The sequence below is a fragment of the Hemicordylus capensis genome, chromosome 5, assembly GCF_027244095.1.
Source record: "Hemicordylus capensis ecotype Gifberg chromosome 5, rHemCap1.1.pri, whole genome shotgun sequence".
Classification (NCBI taxonomy): Eukaryota; Metazoa; Chordata; class Lepidosauria; order Squamata; family Cordylidae; genus Hemicordylus; species Hemicordylus capensis.
Window position 1 is genome coordinate 23267663 of NC_069661.1, and position 13722 is coordinate 23281384.

Consider the following 13722-nt stretch of genomic DNA (forward strand, 5'->3'; position numbering starts at 1 on the left):
GATGGCAACCACATAAACATTTGAGGTGCAAGTGGGCTAACTTGTGGAGCTTCTAACCAATTTGAACCAAATTTGGTACAATTGTAGTGACTAACACACAGGGACACCTCAATGGCATAGTTTGCAGTTATGTCATCTTCACTGATCCAAGATGGTGGACACATGAACATTTGAGGTGCAAGTGGTCTAACTTGTGGACCTCAATTTGGACCAAATTTAGTCCAGTTCTAGGGATAATGAAAGGAAAGTAGGCAGATTAGCTATGTGCCTGCCTTCCTCCCCCCCCCCCCCAATAAATTGATTTTTGGAGAATAGAACTGAGTTCAGAGGAAGTTTCCTCTTAAGGAAATTGGCCTCCAATCTAAATCTTTTTGGTGAGAAAGGGAAGACTATGCCTTTCTTGATTGCCAACACAATCTATTGAAAAACAAAACTGGGCTCAGAGACCTCCACTTCCTCCCTCTTCATCTTCTTTGCTACCTCTGCCCACCATGTTTTGGCAGGAGGTGTGCACAGCCTCCTCCACCTCCTTCCTCATGTTCAGCTGGTGGGCTGATTATGAAAAGGGGGAGGAAGAGGAACTTATAATCAGCTCAGCGTATAAAAGGGAGGAGGTGGAAGCGGATCTGAGCACCCACACCAAAGCAGTTGACAGTGACAAATGGGGGGGGGGGCAAAAGGCTGTGCCTTAAGTGGGGTTGGCAGAGGAAAGTAGCCATCTGCTGGAGCCCTGAACACCTGCTGGCTGAAGTGACTGCCTCACCATGCCTCAATGGAAAGTCCACCTCTGGTCAGAGACTTGGTCCTATTCCCTCTATCCCTATGAACACTTCAATGACAAATGAAGAGCTCTGCCTCCCTTTACCACCACCACCACACAAATCATAACTTCCTACCCCAGCAAGTGAAGGTTTGCAACTACATACTGCTGCCTGCTGTTCATTGAAAATGAACATATCAGAGAGAGAGGTTAGTTCCGATGACTCCCTGATCTCCTGGTTTATTACATGCAGGATTTGGTTTGTTTGTTTGCTTGTTTGTGGGGCACGGGGTAGGATTAAAAAATTTAATTCCCCACCTGCAATTCGAATGGAACAGTCCACAACTCTACAAATTCAGTCTATCACCTCATTCTGTGTAGTGTGTAGAATAATTGAGGTCATACTGCTACATTAGGAAGAGAAAGGAGGGAGATTGGCAAAGAAGGGCATGTCTCAGGGCAAATTTCATTCATAGTTAAACCAGCTGCCTTGTGTTTGAGTTACTACAGCCGTTGTTTTTTTTGCCGACTTGCTACTATCTTCTTGGGCAAGTATACATATTTCTATTTAAATCCAATTTGCATCATATTAAGAGGGTTGCACTGGCATCCTACTTACATTTTAACATCATTTAATGAGTTCGGTTATTTCACTGGTGGCATCAATTTAATTATAACTCTCAAAGAGGCTGGGATATTTCTTTCTATCTATGCTGGTCCAGCCGGGGGCAGATTAAGCTTTTTGCCACCCATAGGCAGATTTGCTGCCCCTTTACCTCAAACAAAAATGGTTTGCCTTTTTTTTTTTTTAAAGGTAAAAGGAGGAACTTTCTCCTCGCCCATTCCACCCTTGCTGCAGCCACCGCTGCCCACAGAGAGGGGCAGCAAAATTTGAGGTGGGCCAAAATTTGAGGTGGGCAAATGCCTATTCTGCCTCTCCATCCACCACTGGATCCAATGTAAGAGAATCACAGAGCTGTAGACATTCGCCTGATGCAACGTCAGTCCAGAATTAACCATTTTGGTTAAACAGCCAAAGATTAATTCTAAAGCTGTCAGCCAGTTAAAGAAATCTAAGTTGACTAATTGTATGAGTTTGTAAGACAGGAAGCTGCCATCTACTGAGTCAGACCATTGGTGTATCTAACTCAACATTGTCTAAGACTGACAGAGACTCTCCAGGGCTTCAGGCAGGATTTTTTTCTCAGCCCTACATGGAGATGTCAGGAATTGAACCTGGGATCTGCTGCATGCTCAGTAGATGCTCTAGTCTACGGTGGAACTATGGCCCCTTTCCCTGTCTATCAAATCTGTATATATTTGCATATAGGTGAAAACAAGAGGTTTGAAGCAAAGAACATCTTCTGGTTTTTTTATGTGTCATAGCAGCCATAGTTTTAGAAGAGATATTTCATCCTATGTTAAAGAGAAGAGATGTACCTCTTTTAGGCTGCATTCTTAAACTCCTTAGGATTTACGAGAGAATAGGTGTGACTGGATTTTCTCCTGTCTAAATATGTGGAATACTGCAGAGCTAAGGTGGTGCTTGCCAGTGCATGGTCTAAAAACACATATGTCCACCTTGTTGCTGCAACTGCTAACAACAACAACAACAACAAGGTCTAGATCTGGTCAATGCCTAAATGAGTGGCTGCTTGTGAATCCTATACATGCTGCCTTGAGTTCCATGATAGAAGCAAGGAAGGTGAAATTAAAGTGAAACATAAATGAAATAAAACACAAATTTGCATTTTTTAAAGTACTTGTATTAAAAAGAAAACGTTTTCCTTTCTTTTCTTTTAAAAATCTGCTTCTTGATTAATCAGGGGCATCTTTTCAGCCTATTCAAAGTTTCTAATTGATTAATCAAACGGATCCTTAGTTAATTCTGGGCTAAAGTTTCATCAAGTGAATGTCTGAAGCTCTGTCTCTCTCATGGTCCAGCAATAGTGGACCACCTTAGATTAGAAGAAATATCCCAGAAGAAATATTAAGGGAAAGAATTGTACTCAGATATACGGTATATGCAGACATTCCTAATAACTTTATTTAGAAATAGGGTTCTCCCTGCTTCAATGTGATGGTTTCTTTTTGTATCTGCATGTTTCATAACTGTGTCATTCCAGTTAGCTGCTTCAAATACAATTATGATAATCTCTGGATTTGCATTATGAATTTTAAAAAGTAGGTTACTTGTTGAAAACTAAACTGTCCATATTTCAAGCCTGAAATAGATTTTGAAAGGTTGGGGGGTGGGCAGGGTGGCATTCTTTGAATGTCTTATTCTTAATATGTTTTCAATACATAATTTATTTTTCTGAACCTAGCTAAACTCTACATAGCACCAAACATTATGTATCTTTAATGTGAATCTGCACAATCCTTTTTTAGATAGACATGCCACTCTAAGGTCCCTGAGCCAGGGATACACTGGGTGGCCCTGGAGCAAGGCAACTTCCCTATGAGCTCCTTTCTATTATGCATTTACTGAGCTGGTGTGTGATGCTGTGGAATGTTCACAAACATTCTGGCTCTGATCCAGCTAGGTGTGGATTGTGTCCCATTGAAACCAATGGGGAAAAAATATTCTTGATTAACACGAGTTCAGGTGCTAGGGCTAAACTAGAAACGATGTGAAGGATTCATGATTGGTGATCCCATCTTTTTCTTGGGCTAAAAGCACCTACATCTGCCGGACAATGCTATTAGAGATAATGTGGTGTAGTGGATAAAGCATCAGACTATGAGCAGGAAGACCCAGGTCCATATTTCCATACAGCTATAATGCTCACTGGGTGACTGGGCCAGTTGATTATCTATCAGTCTAACCTTCCTCAAAGGCTTGTTGTGAACAAAATGAGGGAAGCATGTTTGCCATTGTGAACTCCTTAAGATGAATAGAAGGATAAGAATTAAATGCATTCGCCATGGAAAAGAGGGGGGAAATCCATGTGTCTGCCTTGTTTCCACTCTGCAACTAACAACAGGTTTGGAGGTGGGGGTGATTCATGACAGAGAAACTGCCCGATTCCCCTTCCCCCATCATCATGGAGGATTCAACTCATGCCTCGCACAGCTGGTTTCAATGGGACACAACTGAAGAAAAGGATGTAGTTGATTCAATCATGGATTTCCTACATCATGTCTAGTTTGGGCCTTACATCATGACTGATTTTAGCTGAATCAGAGGATGAGAGAAAAGCTTCACACAGCACCGAAAAACAAGAGAAGTTGAAGGCCCCTGCAGAAGGGGAGGGGCTGAAGCAGGCTTTTTAGTTTAGGGGAAAAAACAACTGATGGGAGACACGATAAAGATCTGTAAAATCATGCATGGTGTGGAGAGAGGGCTTTTCTGCCCCTCAAATAACGACACTAGAACCAGGGGTCATCCAATGAAACAGATTGCCAAGAAATTCAGGACCAACAAAAGGAAGTGCTTTTTCACACAACACTAAATCAGCTTGTGGAATTCTCTGCCACAGGATGTGGTGACTGCCAGCAGCCTGGATGACTTTAAGAGAAGTTTAGATGAATTCATGCAAGACAAGTCTATCAGTGGCTACAACTCTGAGGGCTATAGGCCATCTCCAGTCCAGAGGCAAGATGCCTCTGAGTACCAGTTGCAGGGGAGTAACAGTAGGAGAGAGGGCATGCCCTCATCCTGTGCCTGTCGGCTTCCCAGAGGCATCTGTTGGGCCACTGTGTGAAACAGGATGCTGGACTACATAGGCTTTGGGCCTGATCCAGCAGGGCTGTTCTTATGTTCTTATGTTTAGAGTGTTGGGGCAGTTAAGGGCAGAAAAGGAAGAAGAGTCAAAAGTTGGGACGCCAAGATTACAAGTCCTAGGTCCTTGGGAGCTGAAATAAGAGACAGAGTAAGCCATGGGCTGAGAAGCAGGGGGAAAGTGTGTAAGTCTGCAGGTAGGTTAGCCAAGTACTTAGCAACGCTCTAGTAGGGCAGAGGTTCCCAACCTTGAATCCCCAGTTCTTGTTGGACTACAGCTCCCATCATCCCCAGACACATGGCCTTGGGGAGCCCAAGGGTAGGGATGTGCACGGAACCGGCGGGGGCCTGTTTGAAAGCAGGGGGGATAACTTTGAGGGGGGGAGGGTGCACTTATCCACCCCCCACCGCCTTTCTCCTGCCGGCACTCTCTGTAAAACAGGTCCGGCAGGGTGGCAGCATGCTTCCCTGCCTCCCCATCCTCTCCTCTGACCAGAAGTAACTTGCACACGTGCGCATGCTGAACACCTGTGCGTGCACGCATGTTGGGCGCATGTGTAACATGCATGCACTTGTGCCGATGTGTGCATGTGCAGGAGTTACTTCCAGTCACTTCCGGTCCAAGGAGAGGACAGGGCGGCAGGGAGGTACACTGCTGCCCCGTCTGACCGGTTTTACAGAGAGCACAAGCGGGGGAAATGCAGTGGGGTGTGTGTGTCTAAGTACACCTCATTCACCCTTAAAGTTATCCTCCCGCCTTCAAACTGACCAAACTGCCAGGTGTTCGAACCTTTTTGGAAGCCCGTAAAAGGGCCTCCAGACGGGTTTGTGCACATCCCTAGCCAAGTAAACCCCTGCTCTAGAGGCATCACATTGGGGACGAGGATATGAATTTCATCTATTGATTTCAATTAGTCAGACACATTTTCCAATTCAGGCCTCTCTAGTAAATACACAAATATATTCAACAGCTTCAGCAGAGATCCCTTGAGCACCTCCAGTTCTCGAACACAATGGTTTGGACGCTACATCCACCAGACCTCTCAAACATGGGGGAGTACAGTGTGGGGAGTGTTTTCCCCCATCTAGCCCCCCTTTTCATTGCTGCCTAAAGAATGCTGGCGTTCATCCAAACTGCCCCTCAACCAGCCAGCAACATACTATTTTAAAGTAACATTTCAGGGGTGTCCAACTGCACCCCTCCTGCAGATGTTGGCCTGTAACTCCCATCAGTCCTGGCCACTGCGACTGAGGATGATGGGAGTTGTAGTCCAACTGTCAGAGGGCTGCAGTTTGACACTCCTGTAATATTTCATCCATGCGATGAGGGATGGCTCAGATGATCTGTCCCCCACGTGAATAGGCAGAGGGGGGCAGTATGCTGGATGTGGAAGGAACATATAACACCCGTGCCCCTTCCCCAAATGTTTGAAAGGACTGATGGTGGATGCATCCTCTGAACTGACTGACCCTTTGCCTTCAAATTCATAACCCACCTTTCCAAGAATAAAACAAAGCCAGAAACACAGAGCCTTTTCATTGTTCCTCTCTGAAATCCACTCTGGCATAAGCGCCTCCAGTTCCCTCTGACTTCTTCTGGCCTCTTTTCCAGTCCATCACGTTGTCTTGGCAGAGAGTGGGCTACAGTGTTTTATTTGCTTCTCCCTCCCCCACAGATCTGCAAGCTGAAGATAATCACACTTTCCTGCCTCACAGGTGCAGAAGGGAACTTCGCCTAGCCCAATGCATTTGCCGTTTGCCAAAGTCAACTGGCAAGTGGTGTTCTCATCTCATATGAATAAATCTTCACATGACTGGCACGGTGATGGGGAAATGAACAGAATGGAGGCATCTTGCCAGCATCAGGCAAGGTGGTCCAGAGAAGCTGGAGGAATGCATACTGAGAAACGAGTGCTCCAAAACATATCAGTGTGTAACCAATTAGTGCCTGGGCTGCCAAGTGCACCATATGGATAGAAGGCACAGAAGTCTGGCCAAACCCTTAAGCCAACAGACGACACTCCCTTTGGATTATAGTGCTGCAGCCAGGGCTTCTAATATTCCGTTCATCTCATGTTTGATTCCTGCAAGAATGTTCCTGGATCTTTTTGTTCAATGTACCTTGCTTCCCAAAATTACCACTGTTATCAACTCTCAGGACAGACTCCAGAGGCTGAACAAGGTCAAAACACTTGCTAAAGCTTCAACACTGTGGTTCCAAAATGCATCAGTAGCAGGGTGTAACCAATTAGTGCCTACATGGCTAACAGTGGCATATGTACAGAAATCTGGCCAACCTACAGTCACATGGCCACTACAGACAAGATCAGCACCACCCGAGTCTCTGTGCATGTCTCAAGCATCACTAGTACAATTGTGGACCAGGGGTTTCTGCTGTAACTTAAAATTGTGCAATCAATGTTGCGCGACATAATATCTGTTATTTCCAATAGACATTGTGTCACACAACTGCAAAGGTGTCCTTTTAAATTTTTCTATTGGCACTTTTACAGTGGTGGCAGACTCTGTGGTAGAAAGGTTTTGGTGGCCAGTACCCCTTTGGCCATCCATGATTTTACCCCAAAGAATGCCCTGGGAATGGCACTACATCACAATTCATCATTGTTCCAAGCAAGGATAGCCCAAGGTATTACAGTGCCCGAGACAAGGCATCACATTTCATTTGCCCCACACCCCTGGTGGGGACCATCCTCCTTTCAAAACCAACTTTTGCAGGCTTTGAAAGTGGCATGTGGGGTGGGGGAGGGAAAGTTGATCCCTGTTCTCTCCTGATGTTTCTTGCAAGTTTTGCAAAGAGTATGGGGAGAGGGGCTCTGTGCGGAGCTTGGAACGGTCAGTTTGGTCCAAATAGCAGCTTCAATGGAGTGGCAGGGGGTATCATGCAGCAGTAATCTGCTAACCAAGGAAACCATCTTGCCTCACCTCATGAAAGGACTGCCCCTGATTCCAAGGGGGCTTCTGGGGGCGGGGTTGATGTCAGCCTTCTTGGTAGAAATTGTCAGCTCCACTGAAAACTAAAAAATGTTCATTATCAACATATGGGGTGGTAAAGAACAGGGGTGTTTGGATCTGCCCGTCTGTGTCTGTGTCTGTGTGGTGTGTATGTATCTATCTTTCTATACTAGTAAAACAGGCTTGCAGTTTGCAAGAATCCCTCCTGTACCACAAAATGGCCATGCACTCTCCCTTCACTCATTGCTAGTTGATGTCCAGAGAAGTTTATGTGTTTAGAACACAGTATTTAAATTGACAGTATTTAAGCTTTTTGTGTGTGTGTTTTTCAATTCCCTAAGCAATTTCCATGGAAATCTGGCATGGATTGGAATGCAGTGAACCGGAAAAGTATGGCTTGTGCATTGCTTCATAATTCAGTGAAAGTCTGGACTTTCCATCTTAAACAATACCTGAGAAAACTGCCAAACTTTGTTGGAAGGATTCATTCCTCATACATTTCCAATAGGAGAGTTTCCCCACATTTCCCAGCAAATTAATCGATTTTCCTGGGGTTTTACATTTTTTTCATAATCTGGGTAAAGACTGGAACCTACCTGTAAAATGGCATGTTTCTATGTTTCATGGTTTGGTCTGGGAGTTCCATGTCAGTGAGTGAGGCCAAAGCAGCTTTATAGAGAGAGAGATTCTGGGTTAAATCCCTTGTTCCAGTGTCGGAGTTTTTTCCCTGAAATACAACCCCAGTGATGCTATAATTCATCTTTATTTCAAGCCAAGGCTTGAGCTGCTTCTCTCTTACACAAGCACAACACAAAAGACAACCAGTGAATGAAGTCTACAACTTTATTATAGCAAAAGCAATGTAAACAAAGCCTCATACAGAAATATTGACTTTTATGTACACATGCCAATTAAAAAGAATGATTGTCCTGCTGTAAATCCCTTGAAGCCCATGCAAAGCACAGCAGAAAGAACATCAAAGACATTAGACAAGACGCTTTGGCTCCGAATGTGTTCTTTAACAGTAAAATATTTCACAGAATGGGAAAACAACAAACAGAATGGAAGTGTGGCAAAGATTTGGCAGTACCCTTTTATTCAGCATCAACTTTATATTCCGGGGTAAATGCAGATGGCAGTAGGGATGTGCATGAATTGCATTTCGAGACGTGATTCAGAACACAGCCCTTGCCCATTTGAAATAGAGGAGAGCAGGTGCATACCTGCTCCTCCGCTGATCACCACCACTTCTTGAATAGGCGCACTCCTCTCAGCTATCTTCACATGCCGGTGGCACTCTCCCCCAGCTGCCCCTGTGCCATGCTGGCACGCACATGGCCTCTGCACATGTGTGGCGACCATGTGTGTGCCAGCATCATGCAGTGGCAGCTGGGGGAGAGTGCCACCGGCATGTGAAGATAGCTGGGAGAAGCACTGCCTATTCAGGAAGTGGCAGCGAGCAGTGGAGGAGCAAGTATGCACTGGTTCTCCTCTGTTTTAGAGGGGCAAAGGCTGTGTCCTGAATCGCATCTCAAAACACAATTCATGCACATCCCTAGATGGCAGTTTTGGATGGAAGTGAATAAGCACCCACCAATTACACAACCAGCCCCGGAAATCTGCGTGCAGTCTGTGTCCAGCTCTCTGGACCCACTCAATGACACTGCCTGGGTCTTCCTATCATTGCTTGGCATGAGCAGGAGGGCAAGTAATTGCACCTGGGTAGAATTACTGGAAGATGTGATGGGAGTCAGGCTCCCCTTCCCAATGTCTCAGCTGGAGAGAAATAAATTGCCATTGGGAATGATGGGAGTTGTAGGCCAACAACAGCTGGAGAGCCTCAGGTTGGCCAACCTTTGCTTGGATGGTGGTTTATTACACATTGGGTGGGTTCACTCATAACGTGGAATGTCCCTGCAAAGTCGGTAACTGTCTTGACTGCAACTGTCTGAACCAGGAGCATAGCAAGGTTAGAGTGGGCTCTGGGGCAAAAATGTGAAGATGGGCCCCTCTACCTCCACCTTCTTCTCTGGAGAGGCAGGAGGGGGAAAGCAAAGAGCAAACTGTTGCTCAGCTGGTCGCCCCCTTCTGCCCTGGGGGCCTAGGGACATTTGTCCCCCTCTTGCTTAAGTATAGCTACACCCGTGATCTGAACCAACACCAAGGCAGGAACAGGATGTTTACTCGAGGCCTCAAACCTAGATGTGTAACCAAGATTTGAAATCAGCTTCCCAAACCAAGTGCTGCTTGCCCTGAGATGTATGCGATATCTGAACCCATGCTCTTCATGAGTTTGTTCCAGGTCAGCCAGCCCCCTTTGCCATTGGGACTAATGACTGCAAAGGGGAAGACGTAGGGAAGGCTTGCCAGTCGAAGGGCAGTACAAGGCAGGCTGGGATAGCATCCAGGGCAGGCTGGGATAGCATCCAGGGGGCATACCTCTGGCTCAACTTGACAACTCCCGACAAACCAAGATATGTGATTGCTACAGCGTCAGCTCCACGTTCCCTCCATATCTCAGGCTGGGGGACCCTGAGGTTTCGTGTTATGTGTGAACCTGCCTTTTTTTTTAATAAGAGCCATAATCCAGTGGCAGAACTTGTGTGTTGTGAGCACAAGGTACCAAATTTAACCCTCAGCATCTCCAGTGGGTAACGTGTGACCTGTTAGACCATAGCATCACTATATAGTAGGTAGATCTTAATTCTTCCCTTTCCTCATTCCCTCCCCCTTTTTGTTCATGTTACTGACTCTCAAGTGCTTTAGTCAGCTTAGACCTCACTTGAATACCCATCACCATAAGTGTTTTGAGGTTAAAAGCTTGGTCTCCCCACCCCCTTCACTGCATTAAGCTTCACAGCTATAATAGTCACTAAGATGGCACTCTAAATGGGCAATATGGGAAAGGAAGACAAGAAGAAATATTGGCCTCAGTTCAGCTGTACTCACAGGCAACTAATCATATAGAAAACTGGTAGCCTAGGTGTGGATATACTTCCCCACGCCAGGTGCATAAAAAGAAGCACCCCACAAATTTAACAGGGCTTTGATAAGCATCATGTGATATTTATGGGAATGTGTGACTGTTTGCATTTGCAACTCACTAAAAATGTTGCTCTTATATGGGTTCTCCCTTGCTGTATCAAGCTATTATCTGTATTTTGCGGGTGGAAAACAGCAGCACAGAGCGGACAAATAACTTGCCCAGGGTTGCTTAGGAAATTGGTGGCATAGGCTGGGACTGGAAACCAGATTTGTGTAGTCTCCGCCTAGTGTTCTCCCCAAAGTTGTGCTTCCTTCCTCATGCCAATATTCGTGTTGTATTGTGTCAGGTATGCTCCATTTAAAAAATAAATCAAATCTTCATTTGTTTCTTTCTCATTTTGCTTCCACAGGAACTGGTGTGCTTATGTTCACACAAGACTGCAGCCCACCATAGTGGTTGACAATGTGCAAAGCTATGTATCGGGTAAAGCCAAGCCATGCTCGTGGATTACTGGGCCCTGTGGAACGAAGTAAGTAACGTGGTTTAAAACACATAAGTGCTTTTTAATGAGTCTCAGATTAATGAAGGGTTGCTCTGTCCTGGTTCCACATGGGGTGAGGTCAAGCAAAGCTGATTTTCAGGACCTCCGAGAACTCCTGAGGGGACACTGCAATCTGACGGATTACTAGCTCTGACCCAGCACTTTCTGGGTCTCTTGGCTCCAATTACCTCACTCGGGCTCCATCTTTCAGCTGCAAAGTGAAGATATTTAAGGGGGTAGCCCCCAGGCCTGAAGCCAAGTTCTCTGCTACCTCTCCACCATCTCTTGCCTGATGCTGGAAAATGGACCCTGAAGAATTTGACCTCATGGATAAATCAGGCTCAGGGGAGATTGTCTCGGGATTCTGAGCTCAGACTTTCAGGCCTTGCTGCCTGGTTCATCCCTGCTGCCAAGGCTTGGGTCCGGCACCTTAGGCCAAAGGTGGTGGTGGTGGGGTTTTGTCCACAAGCTCCCCCTTGGGATACAAGTCCTGGCTGTTATTTGAGATCAGGGCCATGACAGGAAGATGAGAGAGGCTGTGGAAACCTCCCAGATTTCTCCCACTACTTCCTATTGGGCAACAGCATGGCTGAGCAGCCAATCTGAAGAGAGGAACTGGCATCAGCAACTCATGGCTTCGTTCTGGAGGCAGGTGCAAAGGAAGGCCATGTTAAGTTGTGAAACCAGAAGTGCTGGGAGAGTTGAAGTATCATGGGAAGTTTTAGGCCACTGGTGGCCAACTATTTAGCAAGTGTGCCACAAGACAACTCCAGATATGAGCAAGTCCTCACAAGAAGACAGTGGGGCTATTCTCACAATCAGCAAAAATCGGGCTAGGAGAGCCTAGCCTGATTTTTGCTGATGGTGTAAACCACAAGGCTCGGCTTACAAGCAGCTAGCCCACTTTTGTAGCCCTCCCCTTAGCCCGGGTTTGCGGAGCGAGCACTCTGCAAACCCGGGTTTCCTGATCATGAGTAGCCGCGGTGTGGCTCCACGCCATGGCTACTCACAAGAAGACCCTCAGAGGGGAGGTGAAAAACCGCCTCTCGGCTCTGGGGGTCTCACCAGCATGCCCTGCATGCTCGCGCAGGGCATGCTGGAGCTTCCGGGGGCCAATCGGCCCCCACTCTCCCAAGCCCCCACCGGCTCCGTCACAGCGCCGGCAATCGTGTGGGCAGCTGCCCCAGCCGCCCAGGGCTCCCTCCCTGCTCGTGTGTGGGAAGAGTGGGCTTAGCCTGCTCTCCCCGCGCACTCACAAAAACCGGGTCTCACTGACCGTGAGACCCGGCTCAGTATGATACAATATATGCAACAAGCCACCCCATGGCTTGGGGTGGTTTTGCCTCTAATCTATTGAGCTGACAAGCAAGAAGCAAGCCCCCCGTAGGGGCCAAGAGGAGTATAGGCTGGCTCTCTGCCATAGTCAGGCACAGGGGACCTCCTGTTCCTATATAGCAGTAGTGATGCTGGCAAAGTCCTTAATTACCTGGTTCTGGATATGAATTGGTCCTGCTCCTAATTCTTGGTTATATTATGAACTTAGCATCAAAAACTACTTCTCCATTTGGATTGTAAAATGAGACGCTGCCCACATGCAGACAGCACATTTTCAACTGGTCCTCTGTATTTCATGTGTTTCTCATCCAAAACCTGGGCATTAATCAAAACAGACAAGCTTCATGTAAACACATGAAGCTACCTTATCCTGAATCTAACCATCTGTTTAGCATCTAGGTTAGTATTGGTTCCCAACCATGAGTCCCCAGATGTTCTTGGACTACAACTCCCATCATCCCCAGCTGCAATGGCTGAAGATGATGATGGGAATTGTAATACAACATCTGAGGACCCAGGGTTAGGAGCCTCAGTTTGGCCTACCATGATTGGATCCTTCTGGGTTCAGACAGGATCTTTCCTAGCCCTGTCTGGAGGTGGTGGGGATTGAGCCAAATACATTCTGCTTGCAATGCATATGCTTTACGATTGAACAATGACCCAGCCCTTTTTTTTCTCAGTTCTTGGAGAAGCTTGTAAATATCAAGTGATTCCAAGGTGAGCACAAGGAGTGTTTGGTCATTGCTGAGCCAGAATTGTATATCTTGTGTGCGAAGCCTGGGCAAAAAGCACCTGGAGGTTTTTCACGAACGGCTCTATGCCTGGGGTATCTGAAGAGAAAATCTGCTTCACAGCAGATTCGAGGCATTTTAGTTCGAGGGATTAGACAGACCATTCGCATAGCCATCAGCACCTCCTTCGCTTAGCCATCAGCACCTCCATCAACACCTTTGGAGAAAGCAGAAGGCCCGGAGTTTTTTTTCAAAAGCTGCTGGAAATGGAGGATTTTTTTGAACCTGGGACATAGCTTGGGCTAAGCCAGAATCCACAGCATCCCTTCGGAGAAAAATAAAGCCCTGTCTGTCCCGGTCCCTGATAGCCCGCAGGGAGGTCGGGTTAAATCCAGCGAATATGTGAACTGGCACAGTCCAATCAGAAGTCGATTAGGAGGGGAAGCCCAGTCTGTAAAACCTCCTGGTGGTTCATCCTTGCTTCAGAAATACATGTGCGGAAACGTGGGGCCAGCTGAGAAGTGGCTAACTGAGAGAACTAATTACCCAGGTGAAAATTAAGTGCCCATACTTTGTGGATGGAACACATCTACCAGCTCTCTAATCCTAGGGCAGGATGTGGAGGTTTTCTTAGTACCTTACAAAGAGGGAGGTGCACAAACTGTGATTTCA

The 13722-nt window shown here is 46.5% G+C and overlaps 1 protein-coding gene across 3 annotated transcripts in view; it reads left to right on the plus strand.

Annotated features, from left to right (window-relative positions):
• The window catches only part of MMRN1 (multimerin 1), a 102353-nt gene that overhangs the window by 14812 nt on the left and 73819 nt on the right, over nucleotides 1-13722 (plus strand). For all 3 annotated transcript variants that reach the window (XM_053258249.1, XM_053258250.1, XM_053258251.1), the window contains exon 2: nucleotides 10853-10972. In XM_053258249.1, the coding sequence (XP_053114224.1) occupies nucleotides 10853-10972 (120 nt within the window). The remainder of the gene's footprint in view (nucleotides 1-10852; nucleotides 10973-13722) is intronic.